Consider the following 27,878-nt stretch of genomic DNA (forward strand, 5'->3'; position numbering starts at 1 on the left):
AGGGGGGAGAGAGCCAAAGAGGGGGAGAGAGAACAAAAGAGAGAGGGAGAGAGAGCAAAAGAAAGGGGGGGAGAGAGAGCAAAAGAGAGGGGAGAGAGAGCAAAAGAGAGGGGAAGAGAGAGCAAAAGAGAGGGGAGAGAGAGAGAGCAAAAAAGAGGGGGGGGGGAGAGAGCAAAGAAGAGGGATGAGAGAGAGATAGCAAAAGAGAGGGGGGAGAGAGAGAGCAAACATGAGGGGGGATAGAGAGATAGCAAAAGAAAGGGGAGAGAGAGAGCACAAAAGAGAGGGGGAAGAGAGCCAAAGTGGGGGGAGAGAGAGCAAAAGAAAGGGGGGAGAGAGCCAAAGAGGGGGAGAGAGAGCAAAAGAAAGGGGGGGAGAGAGCCAAAGAGGGGGGAGAGAGAGCAAAAGAAATGGGGGAGAGAGCCAAATAGGGGGAGAGAGAACAAAACAGAGGGGGGAGAGAGTGCAAAATAAAGGGGGGGGGGAGAGAGCCAAAGAGGGGGAGAGAGAGCAAAAGAGAGGGGGAGAGAAAGCAAAAGAGAAGGGAGAGTTAGCAAAAGAGAGGGGGAGAGAGAGCAAAAGAGAGGGGAGAGAGAGAGCAAAAAAGAGGGGGGAGAGAGATATCAAAAGTGAGGGGGGAGAGACAGAGAGAGCAAAAGAGAGGGGACAGAGAGAGAGCAAAAGAGAGGGGGTAGAGAGAGAAAAATAGAGGGGGAGGAGAAAGAGAGCAAAAGAGAGGGGGGAGAAAGAGCGCATTAGAGAGGAGGGAGAGATAGAGCACTAAAGAGAGGGGAGAGAGAGAGACAAAGAGTGGGGAGAAAGAGCAAAAGAGAGGGGGAGAGAGAGCAAGGGGTGGGACTGCTGTACTGCAAAAAATGGCCTGTGTACACGGGCTTTAAGACTAGTATATTAATAATCCATAATTCTATAACTGTAGTGTTTAAAACCACAAAGTCTTACATAGATGCAAATGCATTACTTTGTTACATATGTAAAATGTATGTGAATGCCTATTGTGGTTGAGCCAATCACAGGTGAGAGTTGCAAGCACAAATACCATCTTATTAGAATTGCTAAGTAACATACTCTCTGAGGTGCTAATTTCCTATAAAATTATCAAGATGCTGGATGTGAAATAAAAATTGGAGGAATGTTATCCTTAAAGGGATACTGTAAAATGTTCTTCCCTTAATGTGTTCCCAATGATCTATTATTCTAGCTGGTGTATATTAAATTGTTTGCAAATGTTTGTTTTATGTTTATTTTGTTATTTGAAATAGCTGCTTTTGACTGTTGAAACTACACCATATACTGAAAATATGATGTTTGCTGTATTATCTTCAGAAAAGCTAAGTAAGCAAAAGGCAACCATACTAATCAACCTCCCAGTGGCTGTGAGGAGAGAAATAAGGAGTTTTATGTTTGTGTATATAGAGATTACAGGCTCAGACCATTTAAATGGACATGACCTTGAGAACAACTGGTGATGGTTTCAATATGCAAAACTAGCTTTTTTAAAACCAAAAATAAACAAGAAAGAACACTTTCCTATACATTTATTAGTTTGCAGCTGTTATGACAAGTAACTGGGAACACATTAGGGGAAGCAATTTTTACAATACAGCGCCCCCTTAATACCTTACCAAACTTTGTGCAGTTGTAAAATGAAATAAGGAAATATATAAACAGGATGAAAACCAGAATCTAATAACAACAAATAAATATTTTGACAACTATTCTCAATACATTATTGCTATATATATATATATAAAACATGCACCAAAATGTTTTTATGACATTTAAGATCCTGTATCTAAAACATTTGTACACCCACGTTGCTCAGAAGATCACGTCATTATCAAACCTATTATTCCCCAAAGGGATATATTTGTACTAGACATTATTTTCCAGTGAGTGGAATGACCTACCTGCAATGCACCACAACGGGTCCGCTGGACCTACGTTTTGTTGCTGAAGCCTTTCTCACAAAGGTAAGAACAGGAAGAGTATATTCTGGAACACCCATATCTGGCCACTGAGTGTAGTGATACTGGGTCACTGTGCGTTCACTAGGTCTACCTTTTTGGGATCCCTAGTGGAAATAGAATAATATATTATTAGATAGTAAAGTTGCTTCAATGATTAATATTTTAACAGTTTTTTTTAAACAATAATTTCTTGGAAACGTAATTGTTTGTAACAGTCTTGTTTCAGTAGGTACTGTAATTCTTGTGACCTATGAGCATGAGTTATGTATGCATGTGCTTCACTAGTCAAGACTCCAGTTACCCTAGATATTTTATAATTATTGTTATTATTTATTTGTATAGCGCCACAAAATTCTGTAGTGCTGGATACAGAGATAGGGTATAACTATAAAATGGGTAGGATGAAAAACAGAGGAGAGATAGGAAGCCTCTCTGAATTGGTGGGGTTTCAAAGAGTGTCTGAAGCTATACAAGGGTGAAGTTAGTCTGATGGAGCATTGTAGAGAGTTTCAGAGGAAAGGAGCAGTGTGTGAAAAGTGTTGAAAGTGAGGGAGGGACGTAGCGATAATAGGGGTAGAGAGATGTAGGTCATAGGTTGATCGAAAAGGATGGCTTGGGGAGTATTTGGAGACAAAAGAGAAAATATAGTTGGGAGTGAGGCTGTTGGGAGCTTTATAAGTTAGGGTTAATATTTTAAATTGTATTCTGGAGTGTGTGGGGAGCCAGTGTAGAGGCTGGCAGAGCAGCTGATGTAGATCCGGAATTACATTTCATTTAAAGAATTCATTTTATTCATGGAGTTAATTTCCATCATACCCAAATTAAAGGGGTTTAAAGACTTCATTCAATTTTTTTTAAAAGCGGAACTAAACCTGGAAGGCAAAGTGAGTGAAGAGCTGTCTCCCATAGATAAACTCATACTTCAAAATTGTGATATTTTCAGTGTAATTTAACTTTCATTTGCTTCTAATTTTGCATACATGCTCACTGAATAACTTTATCCAGACTCCTAACTTGAACTAGAAGGAGTATGCTGTTTTATTTATTTATTTATTTATTTATGTGTTTATTTATTTTGTAATTTGTTTATTTGATATGTTGCATTAACAGTGCATTACCTAATACATGCAAAATAAACATTTCCATATTTGTGCTATTGGCAAAACTTTAACAAACTATTCAACTGTGTGAGTAAGAGGACTTTCCACAGAAAATGTTAACTCATAGCACATTGCCATTAATGAGATACCTTATTGTTTTCTGCTGTGAAAAAAAGTGGTGGGAGTGGAAATATATTTAATCAGGAATTCATGGTGCAGAGTTTTTGATTACTGGCACCGTGCCCCCCCCCCCCCCCTCTGCACAGAAGGTCTGACCATGCATATAAATATACAATGTGGAGATGACAGAGCAGAGTTTAAGAGCAATGGTTCAGTACACCCCCTACCTTTGACCATACATAGAAATATATAATATAGAGGTGATGGTGCAAAGTTTAAGATCACTTCCCCTGACCTATGCAGAGTGCAGACCATACTCCCAGCTGCTCCTCCCAGTGGGTACCATGGGCTCATAAACATAGTGCATCTCTCCTACCTGTGTAGAGGGTGAGACCATACACCCTGATGCTTTCCTCAGTGTATGTCCCAGTGGCTCATAAACAAACAGGAGGAAGGGATGGGACCTCATGCAATAGCTTTCTGCCATTCCAGGATGCTTACTCCCCACCACTAAACACTGCATGCTGGGAAATAGAGTCTAGAACTGCTGTGTCCCAACACAAAAAGTGAAACAGTAAACTACAGCTTCCAGAATACTATGTAATTCCTAGCATGCTGTGTTACTTCCTCTAAAAAGGAGGACAATTCAGGGTTCTCAATGAATATTTTGACTTTCCATAATCCTGTAAAGAACCTTACAGCACTAAATAAGATGTGTAAGTGTGAAAGTTTGTTTTTTGCATTTTGCAGCAGAAGGCTGTAGGGGTCCATGTTGCTGTTGGGCCATCAGTATACCCTGACTGCTCTATATGATGTTAATTTTATTAAATTACTGCTGTGGATCAATGCAAACTATGTTACTAATGTTACACCTGTTTACTGGTAAAGAAAACATTGCTGTATACATAGCTACCAACACAGATCCACTGGATAAAAGTGGGTACAATCTCAAGCAGTGTCAGAAGCAACAGGAATATTTCATGTTCCCTTATGTTACCATAACATACTATGATAATTGTGGATACCTTTTTAATCTTGGTGTTTCTAATTGTAAATATCCGCACTGTATAATAAGCTAGTTCATGAATACTCTTATGAGTAATCAAAAATGCTCCAAACTCTTCACTGCCATCACTTGGCCAGTACTGATCGCATTTCCTCTGAAAATCAGAAAAAAAACCCATTAATAATTATTAACTACTAATATATTTATTATTATTATCATTTATTTGTAAAGTGCAACACAATGTCTGTAGCACTGGATATAAGAGTAGCAGTATACAATGACAGATACAAAAAAAAAATAGATACATTAAACCAATAAAAAAATGAAAATAAGAAGATGGATGTTCTGCTTCCAAAGAGCTTCTAATATTTGACATAGTCTTCATTTTTGTATTTGTTAACTGCGTGTTATAAAAATGGTTAGTTAAAGGGAGAATAAATGTTAAGAAAAAATATACTGCAATACAATTCTCAGTGCCAGTTTTCTGTAACATACCATTAAACCATATTGACATGTGAAATATTTTTCAAAAGATTATCTCCAAATATTATATCCAGTATATGCTACCAACACCACTGAACAAAGCTTTTTTTAATTTTAATTAGCAGTGAGGGGTTCAGCCAATCAGAAGACAATCGCTTGCCTCAATACTTTCTCAGTTGCATGATCATGTGCATTATCGTTTCATACTGTGTCACAGGACTTGGTAGTATAAACAGTGGACCTCAATGTTTTAATCAAACTAAAAAAAGCGTATTATAAAATATATAATAAAATATAAATTTTGCTTTAGATCTGCAAAAAAATAAAATAAATAATGACTCCTAATAATGTGACATATAAAATACTTCACTTTATTATATTTTTATTATATGATCAATTTACTCTTAGGGGTTAAATATGTTCTCTTGCAGAGCAAAATTAATGAAAACAATTTGGTAATGAAAACAATGAATCATTACAGAGATCGCTGAGTGGTTGAGTAAAGCGTGAGCACACTGAAGGAAAGGCATTTGCTTCCTGTAAGACTGAACCCGTTCACTGCTAATTAAACAAAAAAATTAAAAAGTAAAAGAGCTTCTGAACATTTAAATACTCTTTAAGGAGGTTTTACAGATTACTGGCTCTGAGGATTGTATTGCAGCAAACTTTCATATAACATTTACTGCCCCTTTAAATAGTGCGGGTATAAGAAAAAAAGGCAGTTTAATAAAAACAATAATAAAATGTTTCTGTAACATTAGCTTGCAGTTTTAGAATACACATTTCACAGCAATCTTTTGAATAAATGCACAAAAATATCAATGGTTTAGTTTAAAGAAATATATTTGCAGCAACATTTTCTGCAGCAAAACATTATTTCTTCAGCAATTGCAGTTAATGAAAATTAAAAGAATTTAAAATCGAGTTTTTGTTTTAAAATCTTGACCAGACTTAAAGGGACACTGAACCCAAATTTTTTCTTTCGTGATTCAGAAAGAGCATGCAATTTTAAGCAAATTTCTAATTTACTCCTACTATCACATTTTCTTCATTCTCTTGGAATCTTTATTTAAAAAGCAAGAATGTAAGTTTAGATGCCCGCCCATTTTTGGTGAACAACCTGGGTTGTTCTTGCTGATTGGTGGATTAATTTAACCGACCAATAAACAAGTGCTGTCCATAGTACTGAACCAAAGAATAGCGTAGATGCCTTCTTTTTCAAATAACGATAGCAAGAGAACGAAGAAAAATTGATAATAGGAGTAAATTAGAAAGTTACTTAAAATAGGATGCTCTATCTGAATCACAAAATATACATTTTGGGTTCAGTGTCCCTTTAAACTGCAGTACACAATTATGTAACCATGGTAACACAGTTACAGAAGAAATACCCCAAATCTGCTCTTTGATTAACCAATTAACTTTCATATATCTTAAATCTTAGATTTAGGGAGGCAGCAAATTCTAATGGGTAGTTCTATGGCATGATACCTTCACACATTATGTTCACCAACTGTTTTATTATTACATGTTAATAATTTCTAGTTGTCTAGTGGGTATGAACAATCCCTCTATGCATCTATGGACTCTGGTTATAAGAAATATATGGGGCAAATATGAACTAGCAGTCATTTTTCCAAAGCCTACAGCAGCACAAAAGTTAAATACATAGAGCTCATGTCTCATAAGGGAAAAATTCAGCCTTGCTAGGGAAAAAACATATCTAGTCATCCCTGCTAGAAGTTTGGCACAATTTTTTTTATTTATTTATTTATTTAAACGGAAGTCTGTACTCTAATCTTAGTTTATGTTGGTTTAAAACAAAGTATACAATCTTTGATCTCCCTTCTTAAAGGGACAGCCAAGCCCTCTTTTTCTGTGTGAACCCCAAAACGTCAATACATTTTGGCTGTTGACTCACTACAAAGAAGGCCTGAGAGTGCATTTGTTTGCTTCTATATTCATTTCATTTTTGCACCCAGGCAGATGTCCCGGGAGGGTGGATTCACTTTTTGGGAGTGTGTTTTATATATATATATATATATATATATAGAGAGAGAGAGAGAGAGAGAGAGAGAGAGAGAGAGAGAGAGAGAGAAAATTAATAAAAAAAAATAAAGGGAGAGTATTCTTACAAAATGCACCTAAATTTTAATATAAAATATATTAGGGATTTTAGAATAATAGATGTGCCAAAGTACCTCCAAAAAAACAGGGCAGTCAAGCTCAGTTTTATTCTTTATAAAGAATGGGGTATGGTGCAGACCCTCAAGTTAAAAATAGAACAATATTTGTCAGAAAAAGACCAGATCTTATATTTTAAAGATCAGTTAAGCAAAGGATTTCAGCACTCATACATGGTTTGCAAAAAAATACATTTGCTATACTGGAATATCATCTGGAGTTCTAAAGGACCCACCCAGAGAAATGATCTGCCAAGACAACAGGTATTGCAGTAATTAATACTTTGTTTATTAATGACAAAACAAGAGAACAAAAACTCCTGCTTCTTTAAATTCAATTAAGAAAACAGAATAAAACACACTCCCAAAAAGTGAATCCACCCTCCCGGGACATCTGCCTGGGTGCAAAAATGAAATGAATATAGAAGCAAACAAATGCACTCTCAGGCCTTCTTTGTAGTGAGTCAACAGCCAAAATGTATTGACGTTTCGGGGTTCACACAGACCCCTTCATCAGAATAAAGAAAAAAGTGTCACATTGCAATCTTAAATAGTGTTTCACAAATCATTACAAACAAATACAAATCACCTGTGTATTTCAGATAAGTTCCTTTGTTCCACAGTGGAATGCACACCATGTGTTCCACAAAAACCGTAAGTGTGATAGCTTCCGGTTTAGTAATACCATTATTTACACGTAAATAATATATAAAGTTATCATGCCTGAATCATTGATATAATACCTGTTCTGGTACCTATATATAAATCAGTTAAATGGGACTGTAAACTCGCTCATGTGTGTAGACCCCTTAAGATACAATAAAGTGAATAAGGTTTTAACATCTAACATTCTGGCTGGTACATAACGTTGTAGTGTTAGTAATTGGTTTGATTAGGTACCTCTAGTTTATTATTTTTGAACAAGAAGGACCATTTGATACATCTTGGTTCACCCTCCATATATAGCACCAAGTGAGCTAAAAATGAGTATCTATGGATGATCATGTGCTAAAAGTATTATTTTTTATTCTGTATAGCATGATAATGTTTTTTTGTTATATTTTTTGTGTTCACAAGTTCTTTTTTTTGTGTGATAAACATTATGGGCAATTTCACAATGTCACTGGATCTAAGTGACACACTCTGCCACAAGATTTATTTTTATTGTTTAGCTCTTTAATAAGAGCCACTTAGTAGACATATTATATTGTGCTACCTGAATGGGTAACCATGACAACCATGGTAGCGACATTAGCACATACAATTGTTTCCAAAATAACATGATTTCTTATATTGCACACTTATTAAGATGATGAGGGATGATGTTTCTTATTAGCACAATACACTTGGATGTCACAAAGTTATTGACTATAACAATCTCATTACATAACTTGTGGGGGTAGTTCAGTGGCAAGTTTTCGCCAAACTGGTAGTGACATCACTTCCGGTTTAATTGAATACACACATATGGCCCAAGTACAGCACATGGTTCACACGGGAGGTTTTCTTTTGAGACACCATACTCCTCTTAATAAAATTATTACCCTGGAGTTCTGAAAACACACTGTCTGTAATAATAATCTATCCCTAACCTGATATGTTCGCCAAACCGGAAGTTATGGTACTTCCGGTACGCATACATGCGTTCCAATAGCGATTAGCAAACTCTCCACGAAGGTGTACTACAACACACATGAGCGAGTTTACAGTCCCATTTAACTGATTTATGTATAGATACCAGAACAGGTATTATATCAGTGATTCAGGCATGATAACTTTATATATTATTTAAGTGTAAATAATGATATTACTAAACCGGAAGCTATCACACTTCCGGTTCTTGTGGAACACATGGTGTGCGTTCCACTGTGCAACAAAGGAACTTATCTGAAATACACAGGTGATTTGTATTTGTTTGTAATGATTTGTGAAACACTATTTAAGATTGCAATGTGACAATTTTTTCTTTATTCTTATGAAGGGGTCTGTGTGAACCCGAAACGTCAATAAATTTTGGTTGTTGACTCACTACAAAGAAGACCTGTGAGTGCATTTGTTTGCTTATATATATATATATATATATATATATATATATATATATACTGTATATATATACACACAAACAGTGTGTATATATATATATATATATATATATATATATATATATATATATATATATATATATATATATATATATATATATATATATATATATATATATATATATATGAATATATATAGTGAAGATTGGATTAGCCATGTCAGTACAGTAGATAAGATGCTCAAAAAACAAAATATTGCAGTATGCAGTGATACCTTTTTTATTGGACTAACATAGGCCTAGATTTGGAGTTCGGCGGTAAAAGGGCTGTTAACGCTCCGCGGGCTTTTTTCTGGCCGCACCATAAATTTAACTCTGGTATCGAGAGTTTAATCAAATGCTGCGTTAGGCTCCAAAAAAGGAGCGTAGAGCATTTTTACCGCAAATGCAACTCTCGATACCAGAGTTGCTTACGGACGCGGCCGGCCTCAAAAACGTGCTCGTGCACGATTCTCCCATAGGAAACAATGGGGCAGTTTGAGCTGAAAAAAAACCTAACACCTGCAAAAAAGCAGCGTTCAGCTCCTAACGCAGCCCCATTGTTTCCTATGGGGAAACACTTCCTACGTCTGCACCTAACACCCTAACATGTACCCCGAGTCTAAACACCCCTAACCTTACACTTATTAACCCCTAATCTGCCGCCCCCGCTATCGCTGACCCCTGCATATTTTTTTTAACCCCTAATCTGCCGCTCCGTAAACCGCCGAAACCTACGTTATCCCTATGTACCCCTAATCTGCTGCCCTAACATCGCCGACCCCTATATTATATTTATTAACCCCTAATCTGCCCCCCTCAACGTCGCCGACACCTGCCTACACTTATTAACTCCTAATCTGCCGAGCGGACCTCACCGCTACTATAATAAATGTATTAACCCCTAAAGCTAAGTCTAACTCTAATACTAACACCCCCCTAAGTTAAATATAATTTACATCTAACGAAATAAATTAACTCTTATTAAATAACTTATTCCTATTTAAAGCTAAATACTTACCTGTAAAATAAATCCTAATATAGCTACAATATAAATTATAATTATATTATAGCTATTTTAGGATTAATATTTATTTTACAGGCAACTTTGTAATTATTTTAACCAGGTACAATAGCTATTAAATAGTTAAGAACTATTTAATAGTTACCTAGTTAAAATAATAACAAATTTACCTGTAAAATAAATCCTAACCTAAGATATAATTAAACCTAACACTACCCCATCAATAAATTAATTAAATAAACTACCTACAATTACCTACAATTAACCTAACACTACACTATCAATAAATTAATTAAACACAATTGCTACAAATAAATACAATTAAATAAACTAGCTAAAGTACAAAAAATAAAAAAGAACTAAGTTACAAAATATAATAAAATATTTACAAACATAAGAAAAATATTACAACAATTTTAAACTAATTACACCTACTCTAAGCCCCCTAATAAAATAACAAAGCCCCCCAAAATAAAAAATTCCCTACCCTATTCTAAATTAAAAAAGTTATAAGCTCTTTTACCTTACCAGCCCTGAACAGGGCCCTTTGCGGGGCATGCCCCAAGGATTTCAGCTCTTTTGCCTGTAAAAAAAAACATACCATACCCCCCCCCAACATTACAACCCACCACCCACATACCCCTAATCTAACCCAAACCCCCCTTAAATAAACCTAACACTAAGCCCCTGAAGATCTTCCTACCTTGTCTTCACCATACCAGGTTCACCGATCCGTCCTGGCTCCAACATCTTCATCCAACCCAAGCGGGGGTTGGCGATCCATCATCCGGTGCTGAAGAGGTCCAGAAGAGGCTCCAAAGTCTTCCTCCTATCCGGCAAGAAGAGGACATCCGGACCGGCAAACATCTTCTCCAAGCGGCATCTTCAATCTTCTTCCATCCGGTGCGGAGCGGGTCCATCTTGAAGCAGGCGACGCGGATCCATCCTCTTCTTCCGTTGTCTCCCGACGAATGACGGTTCCTTTAAGGGACGTCATCCAAGATGGCGTCCCTCGAATTCCGATTGGCTGATAGGATTCTATCAGCCAATCGGAATTAAGGTAGGAATTTTCTGATTGGCTGATGGAATCAGCCAATCAGAATCAAGTTCAATCCGATTGGCTGATCCAATCAGCCAATCAGATTGAGCTCGCATTCTATTGGCTGTTCCGATCAGCCAATAGAATGCGAGCTCAATCTGATTGGCTGATTGGATCAGCCAATCGGATTGAACTTGATTCTGATTGGCTGATTCCATCAGCCAATCAGAAAATTCCTACCTTAATTCCGATTGGCTGATAGAATCCTATCAGCCAATCGGAATTCGAGGGACGCCATCTTGGATGACGTCCCTTAAAGGAACCGTCATTCGTCGGGAGACAACGGAAGAAGAGGATGGATCCGCGTCGCCTGCTTCAAGATGGACCCGCTCCGCACCGGATGGAAGAAGATTGAAGATGCCGCTTGGAGAAGATGTTTGCCGGTCCGGATGTCCTCTTCTTGCCGGATAGGAGGAAGACTTTGGAGCCTCTTCTGGACCTCTTCAGCACCGGATGATGGATCGCCAACCCCCGCTTGGGTTGGATGAAGATGTTGGAGCCAGGACGGATCGGTGAACCTGGTATGGTGAAGACAAGGTAGGAAGATCTTCAGGGGCTTAGTGTTAGGTTTATTTAAGGGGGGTTTGGGTTAGATTAGGGGTATGTGGGTGGTGGGTTGTAATGTTGGGGGGGGGTATGGTATGTTTTTTTTTACAGGCAAAAGAGCTGAAATCCTTGGGGCATGCCCCGCAAAGGGCCCGGTTCAGGGCTGGTAAGGTAAAAGAGCTTGTAACTTTTTTAATTTAGAATAGGGTAGGGAATTTTTTATTTTGGGGGGCTTTGTTATTTTATTAGGGGGCTTAGAGTAGGTGTAATTAGTTTAAAATTGTTGTAATATTTTTCTTATGTTTGTAAATATTTTATTATTTTTTGTAACTTAGTTCTTTTTTATTTTTTGTACTTTAGCTAGTTTATTTAATTGTATTTATTTGTAGGAATTGTGTTTAATTAATTTATTGATAGTGTAGTGTTAGGTTAATTGTAGGTAATTGTAGGTAGTTTATTTAATTAATTTATTGATAGGGTAGTGTTAGGTTTAATTATATCTTAGGTTAGGATTTATTTTACAGGTAAATTTGTTATTATTTTAACTAGGTAACTATTAAATAGTTCTTAACTATTTAATAGCTATTGTACCTGGTTAAAATAATTACAAAGTTGCCTGTAAAATAAATATTAATCCTAAAATAGCTATAATATAATTATAATTTATATTGTAGCTATATTAGGATTTATTTTACAGGTAAGTATTTAGCTTTAAATAGGAATAATTTATTTAATAAGAGTTAATTAATTTCGTTAGATTTAAATTATATTTAACTTAGGGGGGTGTTAGTGTTAGGGTTAGACTTAGCTTTAGGGGTTAATCAATTTATTAGAATAGCGGTGAGCTCCGGTCGTCAGATTAGGGGTTAATAATTGAAGTTAGGTGTTGGCGATGTTAGGGAGGGCAGATTAGGGGTTAATACTATTTATGATAGGGTTAGTGAGGCGGGTTAGGGGTTAATAACTTTATTATAGTAGCGCTCAGGTCCGCTCGGCAGATTAGGGGTTAATAAGTGTAGGCAGGTGTCGGCGACGTTGAGGGGGGCAGATTAGGGGTTAATAAATATAATATAGGGGTTGGCGGTGTTAGGGGTAGCAGATTAGGGGTACATAGGGATAACGTAGGTGGCGGCGCTTTGCGGTCGGAAGATTAGGGGTTAATTATTTTAAGTAGCTGGCGGCGACGTTGTGGGGGGCAGGTTAGGGGTTAATAAATGTAATACAGGGGTCGGCGGGGTTAGGGGCAGCAGATTAGGGGTACATAAGTATAACGTAGGTGGCGGTCGGCAGATTAGGGGTTAAAAATTTTAATCGAGTGGCGGCGGTGTGGGGGGACCTCGGTTTAGGGGTACATAGGTAGTTTATGGGTGTTAGTGTACTTTAGGGTACAGTAGTTAAGAGCTTTATGAACCGGCGTTAGCCCAGAAAGCTCTTAACTCCTGCTATTTTCAGGCGGCTGGAGTTTTGTCGTTAGAGCTCTAACGCTCACTTCAGAAACGACTCTAAATACCAGCGTTAGAAAGATCCCATTGAAAAGATAGGCTACGCAAATGGCGTAGGGGGATCTGCGGTATGGAAAAGTCGCGGCTGAAAAGTGAGCGTTAGACCCTTTAATCACTGACTCCAAATACCAGCGGGCGGCCAAAACCAGCGTTAGGAGCCTCTAACGCTGGTTTTGACGGCTACCGCCGAACTCCAAATCTAGGCCATAATATTTCAAAGACAAGCTTTCAAGAGTTTTCCTCTCTTCCTCAGGTCGGAAGCAATACTGATCAAGTATATTAGATTGATCAGTATTGCTTCAGACCTGAGGAAGAGAGGAAAACTCTCAAAAGCTTGTCTTTGAAATATTATGTTAGTCCAATAAAAAAGGTATCACTGCATATTGCAATAATTTTTGAATATATGCTTATATTTTTACTTAAACACACACATACATACATACATATGCTGTATTATATATTTAATGAAAAATATATGTTGATCCTCCATTTGCAAATTAATTCTAAGCAGTAAATCCAAAGGCTAAAGACTTCTAATTTTTTGTGCACAAAACATTTCTTTTGGAACTGATACTGACAGAAGGTCGCTTTGGTAGTATATTCTCTGTTTAAGACAAAATACCAAAAATAAATCTAGACATGACTTATTCACAATAGATATTCAGTATTATGCAACAATGAATAAAATAGAGTCTTTGGATTTTACTTACTCTTCCCTTTTCTACAAGGTTGGTTATCATAACGATGACTTCTACATTATGTTCCCATACCATTCTCCAGAAATCTTCTGCAGTTGATTTTAAGGGTCCTTGTGCAGCAATATATGCTTTTGGCTTATTGTATCCCTATGTATCAGATAAAAAGTCATATTTTTTTGGTGAATATGTTGTATTTATAATGCAAGATATTTATTATTTTAATATTTGTATTACTGCTTTATAAATTAAAGGGAAAAACAATGTTTTCTGTCACACCAATCAAACTATACATTAAAAAAATGCACAAATTTCGATCCCTTCCGATCAATGTCCCCAGGTCCATCCTTAATAGGCTGCAGAGCCTTATCACCAAATACATCTGGAAGGACAAAAGACCCAGAACCTCCAAACAGACCTTACAGAGAACGTCTGCCAAGGGCGGACTTGGCCTGGCAAACATTATCCTTTACTATCAGGCCGCCCGGCTAACTCACCTGATGAACAGGAGTAACACAGTGAATATATCTTTGTGGAAGGAAGTTGAGCAATCCCTCCTGCCACTAGGTCTACATTTACATGATCTGCCTTGGATCCCCTCTCACTGTAAGAAAGATCTTAAGTCTAGACATCCCGTGATCTTTGACATCCTACAATTCTGGGAGCAAATAAGACACTTACCTACTATCGCCCCTCACCCATCTCCGAGACAAACAATTGCCAGCTCTCTTTTTTGTCTTCCCGACTCTCATATATCCATTTGGCAAAACTTTGCAGCTACCTATGTTTCAGATTTACACAGCCATACAAATACACTATCTTATACTAAAATATGCAGCAAACTACAAATCCCAACGACACTTAGATTTGAGACTTTTCACCTCTGCTCTATTTTCCGAGCGTGGAGTTTCCCAAGGGCGAACCTCAGGGATGCTACTGAGTGGGAACAGAGGTGGACTCAAACCCATGTACTTAAAGGGACACTGTCGTTCCACTACAATATTCTACTCGACCCCTCCTCCCACCATAAAATTTCTCAGCATCTAGCATGGGAGAGAGAACTGAATTTTACTGCTGACACTGACTCCTGGCACAAATAACTTTTATTTACCAAAAAATTATTACACTGTGCGACTTTATGGGAACTTCATTACAAACTCACCGTACAATGGCATCTAGTTCCTACAGCCCTACACAAAATTTACAGTAACCCCCCCCCCCCACATGCTGGAGAGGATGTGGCCAACCAGGAACTCAAAGTCACATCTGGTGGTCCTGCCCAAAAGTTGAGCCTGTTTGGACACAATTATTGTGTTTATATTATATTGTGTTTGGACACAATTTCTGGACATTATTAGTACCTTGTATTCACTGCCTTGGCTCATTTTTGTCTTTTTCCGTTTAACATGCTTACTGTTAATTGTATTCCAATTACAACCATCTATGCATGGTCTATATCACTACGTGGACATACTTGATACCTGTGTATGTTGGCTTATCATTTTCTCAATAAAAAGTAAAAAAAAAAAAAAAAATGCACGAAAGTCCAAATATAAGTTTTTTATATTTTATTTAAAACATGCCAGAATTATTTGTTTATTCATTGTCCCTACTGTTGTATTACAGGGACATTATATGAACTTAATAAACTGCTTTAATTGATCAAATAATGTTTTCTTAACATGACAAATATATTTATCACAAAGAAATTAATCTAATAAAATACCATATAAGGTAAAATGTTGCAGTGTACATATGGTAAGAGTCAGTCTCAGGCTGCATGAACATTGACCCTTATGAAGCTGCATATGTTTTTTAAAAACTACGGGCCAGAAACACCCCTGGAAGTAAACTTTAAATGTTGGCTGGTTAGAGTGTGCATTACAAGCTGAAAGTAAAATGTTTGTGTGTGAGCAAAACCTGATATATGCTAACTTCAGGACTTCAGATATCGTGATCACACTAACTTCTCCCCATAGACTTCAATGGAGCGCATTATTAAAAAAACTAATACTTATCGCTTATTTTTTTGGGGGTAAAAATCATGTTTACCACATTTGCAGATATATATATATATATATATATATATATATATATATATATATATATATATATATATATATATATATATATATATATATATATATATATATATATATATATATATATATATATTCATATATATCTGCAAATGTGGTATAGATGATACATTGCACTGCATGTGAAGTGGGATGCTATATTGGAGAAACAAGCCAAAAACTGCACATTCAGATGAACTTACACAGACACTCAATCAAAAATCACTGTGAAACAAAATACTGTACCCCTGTTGGTCACCATTTCACCCAACCTGACCACTCCATCCAAAACCTCAAAATCAAAATTCTCAGAGGCAACTTCAAAAACACCATGGAAAGAAAAACCTTTGAAATAAAAAGAATGCACTTCAACTTGTTAAATTCTGGACTAAATGCGGATTCTGGGTTCTTAACACATTTAAAAAAATGGTGTAATGTACTTTCATTTAGTCAATTACATTGTATATTCCATACTCTTTATACATAGGTACACAGGTAAGCCTATGTCCACACTTTTGACATTTTTTTTAGCTTTTGTATTCCCCCCTGTATATATAATTTCACATTTTTATAGATATTGTTTCCATATTTATATATAACTTTATGCCAGTATATGCTCTATGTAAAGCTATATGGGCGCGATCAAATATACGGCGCAGGTTTCGGCGCAAGCGTGGAAACCTGCGCCGCCCGTAATTTTACCTTGCACATCGGGATATTACATATATGACGCCGGCATTTCCTAAGTGGCGTATGTCGGATAAACTAGCCATGTCCAGAAATAAGCGTAAATACAAATTTCTGGAGTCACTAGTGACTTACAGCACTTTAGAAACTGCCGGCGCCTAAGAAAAGTAAAGAAAATAACAAATCTCCCATAAAAGTCTAACACGCCTCCCAAAAATAAGCCCGACACATAAAACCCCTATGGGCACGATCAAATATACGGCGCAGTTTTCGGCACAAGCGTGGAAACATGCGCTGCCCGTAATTTCACCTCGCACATTGCGGTATTACATATATTGCGCCGGCATTTCCTAAGTGGCGTTAGTCGGATAAACAAGCGATGTCCAGAAATAAGCGTAAATGTAAGGAATCCACTTCGCATTTTCCACTAGTTCCATGTTTTCACAAGTCAGCTGACTTAGCCTATTTAGGTGTTCACCTGTGTGCAAACAGGTGCTTAGTTATTTTCCTTGTAGCAGTTTACAGCTCTCCTGCTCAATGCAGCTACTCGCCTAAATACCAAGCTCTCTCTTTTGGATTACAATTTGTTCATTCAAAATAGAACCAGTTTTTCCTACTGCAAGTTTCTACTATGTTACCTCTCTAAGAAACCAGCTACAAATTATCTGCTGCTTGTTGCTTTATATCAATCTTTGCTACACACAGCCAAGCCTCTCTCACTAAATGGCAGTCTCACTGTAACTGAACAAACAGGATTGGCGTAACATTCTAACTTGGTACATTGCTGAACTGATTTCAACGATCTATAGTAAGTTGGGACTGTTTTCCTCTCACTCCTTACCTGCAAGCACAAGATTTGTTTGTTTCTCAGCATCTGATACTTTAGTCAGATCTCTCCGCTTGTGCCGCTGTCACTCAGCACATTGACTCCTCCCACACATTATAAATATACTAAAGTTTCTTATGCATCCAGTACTTATCTCTCACATTTGGGACTTCCTTTACTTTATGTACTTAACAATATAGTACACCTGAAGCCTTTTGTTCTGCTTCCTGTTATTTACCAAATTTGATAACAGAGACAGCTATTGAATTTATACATTACTTTATTTACAAATATTAATTTCCTTTCACTTTCAGGCATACAGTCTATGCTATTTAATAGCCTGTTTAAGAAAGTGATACAAATACATATTTTCTCAAGTCTGCAGTTGTGATCTTTTGCTCCTTCTTCATCAGGCATTACAGTAAATACAAATTTCTGGAGTCGCTAGTGACTTACGGCACTTTAGAAACTGCTGGCGCCTAAGAAAAGTAAAGAAAATAACAAATCTCCCATAAAAGTCTAACACGCCTCCCAAACAAAAGCCTGACACGTAAAACCCCTATATCTGCAATCCCCCCTCTCATTACTAATATTAAATGTATTAACCCCTAGACCGACAACCCCCACAACGCAATATGCCTATTTAAACTATTAACCCTATATCCGCCATCAAACCCACACCGCAAGTAATAACTAAATTATTAACCCCTAAACTGCCATAGCCCACAACGCAATTAACCTATTCAAGTATTAACCCCCTAAACCGCCATAGCCCACATAGCCTATTAAATGTATTAACCCCTAATCTGCCGCTGCCAACGTCGCCACCACTATAATAAAGTTATTAACCCCTAAACCTAAGTCTAACCCTAACCCTAACACCCCCCTAACTTAAATATTATTTAAATAAATCTAAATAATATTACTATTATTAACTAAATTATTCCTATTTAAAACTAAATACTTACCTATAAAATAAACCCTAAGATAGCTACAATATAATTAATAATTACATTGTAGTTATTTTAGGATTTATTTATATTTTACAGGCAAGTTTGTATTTATTTTAACTAGGTACAATAGCTATTAAATAGTTAATAACTATTTAATAGCTACCTAATTAAAATAACTACAAACTTACCTGTAAATTAAATCCTAACCTAAGTTACAATTACACCTAACACTACACTATTATTTAAAAATTTAATTAATTAACTACAATTACCTAAAATTAAATACAATTACATAAAATAAACTGTAGTACAAAAAACAAACACTAAATTACAGAAAAAAATAATAATTACAAAACGTTTAAACTAATTACACCTAATTTAAGCCCCCTAATAAAATAAAAAAGCCCCCCAAAATAATAAAATTCCCTACCCTATACTAAATTACAAATAGCCCTTAAAAGGGCTTTTTGCGGGGCATTGCCCCAAAGTAATCAGCTCTTTTACCTGTAAAAAAGAAATACAACCCCCCATCATTAAAACCCACAACCCACACACCCAACCTTACTCTAAAACCCACCCAATCCCCCCTGAAAAAAAACTAACACTAACCCCTTGAAGACCACCCTACCTTGAGCCATCTTGACCCAGCCTGGCAGAAGTCTTCATCCGATCCGGGCAGAAGAGGTCCTCCAGCCAGGCAGAAGTCTTCATCCAATCCGGGCAGAAGAGGTCCTCCAGCCGGGCAGAAGTCTTCATCCAAGTAGCATCTTCTATCTTCTTCCATCCGACGAGGAGCGGCTCCATCTTGAAGACATCCAACGCCCTTCCTGGCCGACGACTAACCGACGAATGAAGGTTCCTTTAAATGTCATCCAAGATGGCGTCCCTTCAATTCCGATTTGCTGATACAATTCTATCAGCCAATCGGAATTAAGGTAGGAAAAATCCTATTGGCTGATTGGATCAGCCAATCGGATTGAATTTCAATCCGATTGGCTGATTGCATAGAAGATGCCGCTTGGATGAAGACTTCTGCCCGGCTGGAGGACCTCTTCTGCCCGGATCGGATGAAGACTTCTGCCCGGCTGGGTGAAGACGGCTCAAGGTAGGTTGGTCTTCAAGGGGTTAGTGTTAGGTTTTTTTAAGGGGGGATTGGGTGGGTTTTAGAGTAAGGTTGGGTGTGTGGGTGGTGGGTTTTAATGTTGGGGGGTTGTATTTCTTTTTTACAGGTAAAAGAGCTGAATACTTTGGGGCAATGCCCCGCAAAAAGCCATTTAAAGGGCTATTTGTAATTTAGTATAGGGTAGGGAATTTTATTATTTTGGGGGGCTTTTTTATTGTATTAGGGGGCTTAGATTAGGTGTAATTAGTTTAAACTTCTTGTAATATTTTTTTATTTTCTGTAATTTAGTGTTTGTTTTTTGTACTATTGTTTATTTTATTTAATTGTATTTAATTTTAGGTAATTGTAGTTAATTATTTTAATTTATTTAATGATAGTGTAGTGTTAGGTGTAATTGTAATTTAGGTTAGGATTTATTTTACACGTAAATTTGTAGTTATTTTAATTAGGTAGCTATTAAATAGTTATTAACTATTTAATAGCTATTGTACCTAGTTAAAATAAATACAAAGTTGCCTGTAAAATAAAAATAAATCCTTAAATAGCTACAATGTAATTATTAATTGTATTGTAGCTATCTTAGGGTTTATTTTATAGTTAAGTATTTAGTTTTAAATAGGAATACTTTAGTTAATAATAGTAATATTATTTAGATTTATTTAAATAATATTTAAGTTAGGGGGTTGTTAGGGTTAGACTTAGGTTTAGAGGTTAATAACTTTATTATAGTGGCGGCGACGTTGGCGGCGGCAGATTAGGGGTTAATACATTTAATAGGCTATGTGGGCTATGGCAGTTTAGGGGTTAATAGACTTTATTAGTTATTGCGGTGTGGGATTGCGGTTGACAGGTAGATAGACATTGCGCATGCGTTAGGTTTTTTTATTTGCAGGCATTTTCGGGAGTTACTGTGCTCCCATACTCAGCGCAAGGCCTGTTACTGCTGCCTTTTATGGCGAGGTCAAAATGGAGTAAGATTTCTCCATTTTCACCACGTAAGGCCTTGCGATGGATATTGGATACCGATTTACAACGCGGTCCCATGTTAGCCTATGGGAGTAAAAATTGCGAGCGACGAGTGAAATATACGGGTGTAACTTGTATGCTACGCCGTATATGTAATACCAAAATCGCATAAAATCTGGCATCGCCGGCTTTTGCGGGCGACAATCTATATGTAATGGAGGCCTATATTTCCCCTGTCCGTTTTCCTACACTGGACACTGTCTGCCTTTCACCTAAGCCTCCCTCATGATTTTTACAACACCTCCTTCTCTCCCTGCACTCAGACCTGTAACACTTTCTGTCTTTTTAGCTATCCTGTGTATTAAGATCAAGGGGTCGATTTATCAAAGGCTTTCGCCAGCCTTTGCGCCCCTATGGCTGAAGATTCTCACAAGAGAACCTGCACGGTGTATTTAAAAAGCAGTAGTCATCAGAATGTTACTTTCCTAACCTTTTGCCACCTCTAAGGTAGCGAAATTCAATCTCCATGGTCTAGTCTGACCGGGGAGATTAACAGCTCCTTCCCACGCGTGATTGGCTGTGCACGGGCAGGAGGCGGGATTGCAAGCAAGCGCAAAATAGCACTCGTGTGCAATGGTAAATTCCTTCGGGGAAATTCGCCCCACCAGAGTTGAGCTGCGGCGTACAGGGGCGCGTATATGCGCCCCTGTCCGCCGCAGCTTGATAAATCTAGTCCATAATCTGTAAATTCCATTGAATTGGTCAGTATTGCTTCAGAATTGAGAAAGGAAGGAACTCTTCCGAAAGCTTGTCTACTTATAAATCTATAGTTAGTCCAATAAAAAAGTATCATTGCTCAATGCAATCAATTGGGGCCTAAAGTGTGCCAAGAAAATATCCCCCACACCATTACACCACCACCACCAGCCTGAACCATTGATACAAGGAAGGATGGATCCATGCTTTCATGTTGTTTACGCCAAATTCTGACCCTACCATCTGAATGTCGTAGCTGAAATCGAGACTCATCAGACCATGCAATATTTTTCCAATCTTCTATTGTCCAATTTTGGTGAGCCTGTTCCTTGTTCTTAGCTGACAGGAGTGGCACCCGGTGTAGTCTTCTGCTGCTGTAGCCCATCTGCTTTAATGTTCAGCATATTGTGCATTCATAGATGGTATTCTGCATACCGTGGTTGCAACGAGTGGTTATTTGAGTTACTGTTGCCTTTCTATCATTTCAAACCAGTCTGCCCATTCTCCTCTGACCTCTGACATCAACAAGGCATTTTCATCCACACAAATGCTGCTCACTGGACATTTTCTCTTTTTCGGACCATTCTCTGTAAACCCTAGAGATGGTTGTGCGTTAAAATCTCAGTAAATCAGCAGTTTTGAAATGCTCAGACCAGCCCGTCTGGCACCAACAACCATGCCACGTTCAAAGTTACTTAAATCCCCTTTCTTCCCCATTCTGATGCATGGTTTAAACTTCAGCAAGTCATCTTCACCACGTCTAGATGCCTAAATGCATTGAGTTGCTGCCATGTGATTGGCTAATTAGCAATTTGTGTTACCAAGCAATTGAACAGGTGTACCTAATAAAGTGGCCGGTGAGTGTATATATATGTATATATAAACAGCCCTTTCCATCTTGTCATATACCATATACCTTTTAACTCTTATATAAAAATGTTATTAATATTTATATGAATATTTTTAATCAGATAGTGTATATATGAGTGTAACTTTATTTGAATGTATTTATGTTGTGTTTGGTGCACATTTCTTTTTAACATCTTACATTTTACGCTAGGTCTCCGCTCAAGCAGACCCGTTGTGCACTTAATTTGTTAGGTGCTCGAGCAAACACTTTACTTTAAACGTATCATATGTGCAAGTTAGCTCATTCTTGATATTGCTTATCACGACTTACACTAAAAATAGCATGCCACTTGTAATCTATCCCTAATTTTTTTATAGCACTTTAACAGATAATGAACTATTATTTCATACTATGTCCCTTTAGTCTTTTTATATTTGAAACCTTTATAAATATCTTCGTTTAAAGGGCCATAATACCCAAATGTTTAAACACTTGAAAGTGATGCAGCATAGCTGTAAAAAGCTGACTAGAAAATATCACCTGAACATCTCTATGTAAAAAAGAAATATATTTTACCTTAAAAGTTCCTCATTAGCCACATCCCATTGTAAAGGACTTCTAAGCAGCAAATCAGTATGTCTGTGTCAGGACAGCTAAGGGAGTGAGCTTACGTGCACACTCATCTTATTTCCCTATTCAGTGTAAGGAAGGTTACAATGAAATCTCATGAGTTAAGTGAAATCTCATGAGATCACAGTAAATTTTTTTTAACCTGCAGTTGAACAGCAGCTGAGTATAACTTTTTACACAGAACTTACTCTGCTGAGCTGAGGAGATTGTGAGGTAAAATATCTTCCTTTTTTACACAGAGATGCTCAGGTGATATTTTCCTGTCAGCTTTTTACAGTTATACTGCATCAGTTTCAAGTGATTTAGCATATGAGTATTATGTCCCTTTAAGTGCATCGAATGAAAAATTTTAAATTTAGCTTTGGTGAAGTGGGAAACAACATCTCTCCCTTCATGTCAATTTTCACAATTTTTTAACGGACAGAAATCCATCTGAACACAGTTTACTATTAAAGGCATAGGAAATTCCAAATATTTTCAAATGTGCTTTGCTCTTTTTGTATCTATTGTCAAAAATGAATACACACATATCCTACATTAGTGGGAGCTAGCTGGTGATTGGTGCCTGCCTGCATACATTTGTCTCTTGTGATTAGCTACCTAGATGTGTTCAGCTAGCTGACAGTAGTGCAATGCTGTTCTTTCAGCAAAGGATAGCAAGAGAATGAAGCAAATTTCATAATTAAAGTAAATTTGAAAGTTGTTAAAAATTGTAAAAGAAAAATATGGGATTTCTAGTCCCTTTAAGCAAATTGAAGGTTTACTTCTGTTTCCTTTGTCAGGAACTCTAACAGAGACAGTTGTAGTAATGTAATCATTTATTTAAGATAGATAGATAGCTAGATAGATAGATAGATAGATAGATAGATAGATAGATAGATAGATAAGCAATTTCAGCATCAGTGGAATTTTAAGAGACCAGTGTTTTATAAGGGATCATTGCTGGTACAAAACAAAATGTTTTTTCCCTCTCTTGTTACCTTCTAGATTTCTTTCATTAAAACCTACTGACCAATGAAAGTTACTAATAGGGAGCCACACCTCCTATATTGTACTTTTATTTACTTTAATAAAGTTAGTATTAAAAAAAAAAAAGAAAAAAGAAAAAGAATGTTCCCTATCATAATAATTTTTCACAAATAAATGTAATATCCCAAATATATATAGAAAAACTATAGACAAAAGGCCAATACATGGCTGCAATTAATGCACAACCAAAATCAGAAAACCCCCCCAAAGATTTTGTTACTATACTTACATCAACATAATTTGCATTAATGTAATCAGTTGCCCTTCCATCTTTATCTGAAATCTGGGAAAGTTTTACTCTGCTGTGATCATCTGTAAGCAAAATTACTTCAATTAAACACTAAACATGATGTTAAAATGTGTAACATTAATATTTCAGATCTTCTTATCTCTCAATAAACATAATAAAATCACCATATTTATCTTCATCTGTATGATTTTAAGAATTAATAACTGATGCCCAATTAAGATAATAAACAATAAGTGCACACAAATTAAGCAAAACAGGCTATTAGCAGCTTTACTCAGGCTTTTAAAATATATGACACAAAATAATTATAAATATATCCCTAGGGTCTAAGCTGCAATTCATTTAGTAGCTATACTCATTTTGGTTTTGAGATGTGCATTACTAATTTATATACAATTATTTTTTTTGCTGCAAAAGAATAATATATATATATATATATATATATATATATATATATATATATATATATATATATATATATATAATATTTCATTACTAATAATTGAAAATGGTAATGGCTAGATAATATTTAAAATATCATATGACAACAATAATTTTCAAAAATAAATCAACAGTGGTTGAGCACAGAAACATATACTTGTGTAAAAATTAAAATTGATGTAATTACATTACAGTGGACTGCAAATCTGATAATGTTTTATGGTACTTTCAATGGTTGGAATTCCACTTAAATTTTTCTTCTAAAAACTCCCATTCCAACCTGTTAAAATTGTTCTTCAAATTGCGATAAAGCATTTTAAACCCATTACAGTACTTTGCACTAATAGACCTGCCCATCAATCAGTAAATACTTTGCAAATAACCTTTCACGTGTGTTTTGGATATTTCTATGTCAACAGCATGAACTTTTTTATTTTTTATAGGGACATGAAACCCCCCCCCAAAAAAAATGTTTTGTGATTCAGAGCATTCCATTCTAAACAAAAAATTCCAATTTACTTCCATTATCAAATTTGTTTAGTTCCCATGATATTCTTTGTTGAAGAGATATCTAGGTAGGTATCTGGAGCACTACATGGAAGGAAATAGTGCTGTCATCTAGTGATCTTGCAAATGGATAACATTCTTCTAAAACTGCTTCCCTATAGTGCTCCATAAATGGGCAGGCTCCTAAGCAAATGTCCCTGCTTTTCAACAAAAGATGCCAAGAGAATGAAGAAAAATGTATAATAGAAGTAAATTAAAAAAATGTTTAAAATCACATGCTATAAGGCCTATTTAACAAAGGTCTGTCGGACCTGATCCGACAGTGCGGATCAGGTCCGACAGACCTCGCTGAATGCGGAGAGCAATACGCTCACTGTATTCAGTATTGCCCCAGCAGCTCTCGTGAGCTGCTGGTGCAACGCCGCCCCCTGCAGACTCGCGGTCAATCGGCTGCCAGCAGGGGGTGTCAATCAACCCGATTGTACTCGATCGGGTTGAATTGTGGCTATGTCTGTCCGCCTCATCAGAGCAGGCGGACAGGTTATGGAGCAGCGGTCTTTAGAAACACGGGCCCTCAAGCTCTATTCAGAGCTTGATAAATGGGCCTCAATATCTGAATCATGAAAGACAAATTTTGGGTTTCATATCCATTTAAAATATCATACATGTTGTGCACACATAAAATATAATTAAAACAGTGTTGTTAGGACACTATAAAAATCATCAATCAAATTCACAGGCAAGTAATTTCCAAAAATTGCATTATAGAAAAGTATGAGGGCTCCAGCCTGTGAGAAAGGGTGCGCAGATTGTTAAGGTCCAGGCCTGTTAGTGGTCTGGGCCTTGGAAAGTCAGTATAGCTATAGAGTCCAGCCTGTGGCAGGGTATGGATCGATACGTTTGTAAGGCCCAGCTAGGTAGAAAAGTTTTTGCAGTGCAAAACAGAGTTAGAGTGGTCTATCCTTTTATTGAGATTTAAACAAAGAACAGCAGAATAGTGCTTAAGTGAGGAACAAGGGTAAATAGGGCCCCTTGTGTGAAGGATAAGGCAAAAGAGTTTCATGGTATGAAAGGGACAATTCCAGCATGTGATGTTGAGAGAGGTGTTGAAAATGCAAGAGCGCGTTTGGCCATGAGAAAGAGTATATGATCCATCCTGTATTTCAACCCTGACAGCCAGATGGCAAAAGCCCTATAGCCTCTCCAATAATGAATAAAAGGATCTGCTTGTCTCTGAAACACCTTGTTCTGTTTCAGTTAGTCAAGGATTAATTAGAGTCAATGGGGGAAGATTTATCATACCCTGGGCGGATATGATTCGCTATAGCGAATCATGTCCGCCCTGCATCGCTGAATGCTGACAGCACATGCTGTCGGCATTTAACATTGCACAAGCAGTTCTGGTGAACTGCTTGTGCAATGCTGCCCCCTACAGATTTGTGGCCAATTGGCCGCTAGCAGGGGTGTCAATCAACCCGATCGTATTCGATCAGGCGGATTGATGTCCGCAGCCTCAGAGGAGGCGGACGAGTTAAGGAGTGCTTCTTAACTCTTGTTTCTGGCGAGCCTGAAGGCTAGCGCCGAAACAGAGGTATATGGCCCCATTTGGGCCGTGATAAATTGGCCCCAAAGTGTCAAGCAAATACGGTGATATCTGCGCGCTTATGGAGATTGAACTTCATACAGTTTATGGATTCTTGAAGTTAACTGTAGACTGTAGTGCAAATTTGGTGGAATGTCTCACTACACTTTTTCAAAAGCAAAGAGTTGCTATTTTTTTCCCCTAAGATACTAGGGGGCCCAATGATCAAAAGCTCATTAACGTTGAGAGAAATCACGCAAAATCTTTTTTTTAGCATTACAGGTGAAACTCGAAAAGTTAGAATATCGTGCAAAAGTTAATTTATTTCACTAATGCAACTTAAATGGTGAAACTAATATATGAGATAGACTCATTGCATGCAAAGCAAGATATTTCAAGCCGTGATTTGTCATAATTGTGATGATTATGGCTTACAGCTCATGAAAACCCCAAATCCACAATCTCAGAAAATTAGAATATTACATGCAATCAATAAAACAAGGATTGTACATAGAACAATATCGGACCTCTGAAAAGTATAAGCATGCATACTGTACGTACTCAGTACTTGATTTGGGCCCCATTTGCAGCAATTACTGCCTCAATGCGGCGTGGCATGGAAGCTATCAGCCTGTGGCACTGCTGAGGTGTTATGGAAGGATGCTTCAATAGCGGCCTTCAGCTCTTCTGCATTGTTTGGTCTCATGTCTCTCATCTTTCTCTTGGCAATGCCCCATAGATTCTCTATGGGGTTCAGGTCAGGCGTGTTTGCTGGACAATCAAGCACAGTAATCCCACGGTCATTGAACCAGGCTTTGGTGCTTTTGGCAGTGTGGGCAGGTGCCAAGTCTTGCTGGATAATGAAGTCAGCATCCCCATAGAGCTCGTCTGCGGAAGGAAGCATGAAGTGCTCCAAAATCTCCTGGTAGACGGCTGCATTGACCTGGACTTCATGAAGCACAACACCAACACCAGCAGATGACATGGTTCCCCAAATCAACACAGACTGTGGAAACTTCACACTGGACTTCAAGCATCTTGCAGTGTGTGCCTCTCCATTCTTCCTCAATACTCTGGGTCCTTGGTTTCCAAATGAGATGCAAAATCTGCTCTCATCAGAAAAGAGGACTTTGGACCACTGAGCAACAGGCCATGTCTATTTTTCTTTAGCCCAAGTAAGACGCTTTTGACGTTGTTTGTTGTTCAGGAGTGGCTTGACAAGAGGAATACGACATCTGAAGCCCATGTCCAGGATCAGTCTGTGTGTGGTGCCTCCTGATGCACTGACTCCAGCCTCAGTCCACTCCTTGTGAAAGTCCCCAACACTTTTGAATGTCCTTTTCCTGACAATCCTCTCCAGGCTGCGGTCATCCC

The 27,878-nt window shown here is 37.4% G+C and overlaps 1 protein-coding gene across 2 annotated transcripts in view; it reads right to left on the reverse strand.

Moving 5' to 3' along the window:
• PTPRZ1 (protein tyrosine phosphatase receptor type Z1) overlaps window positions 1–27,878 on the reverse strand; it is a 380,311-nt gene that overhangs the window by 54,544 nt on the left and 297,889 nt on the right. For both annotated transcript variants that reach the window (XM_053716675.1, XM_053716674.1), the window contains 4 exons: window positions 23,954–24,036; window positions 13,842–13,976; window positions 4,234–4,368; window positions 1,929–2,092 (listed from right to left, as the gene is read on the reverse strand). In XM_053716675.1, the coding sequence (XP_053572650.1) occupies window positions 1,929–2,092; window positions 4,234–4,368; window positions 13,842–13,976; window positions 23,954–24,036 (517 nt within the window). The remainder of the gene's footprint in view (window positions 1–1,928; window positions 2,093–4,233; window positions 4,369–13,841; window positions 13,977–23,953; window positions 24,037–27,878) is intronic.

The sequence above is a fragment of the Bombina bombina genome, chromosome 6 (assembly GCF_027579735.1).
Source record: "Bombina bombina isolate aBomBom1 chromosome 6, aBomBom1.pri, whole genome shotgun sequence".
Classification (NCBI taxonomy): domain Eukaryota; kingdom Metazoa; phylum Chordata; class Amphibia; order Anura; family Bombinatoridae; genus Bombina; species Bombina bombina.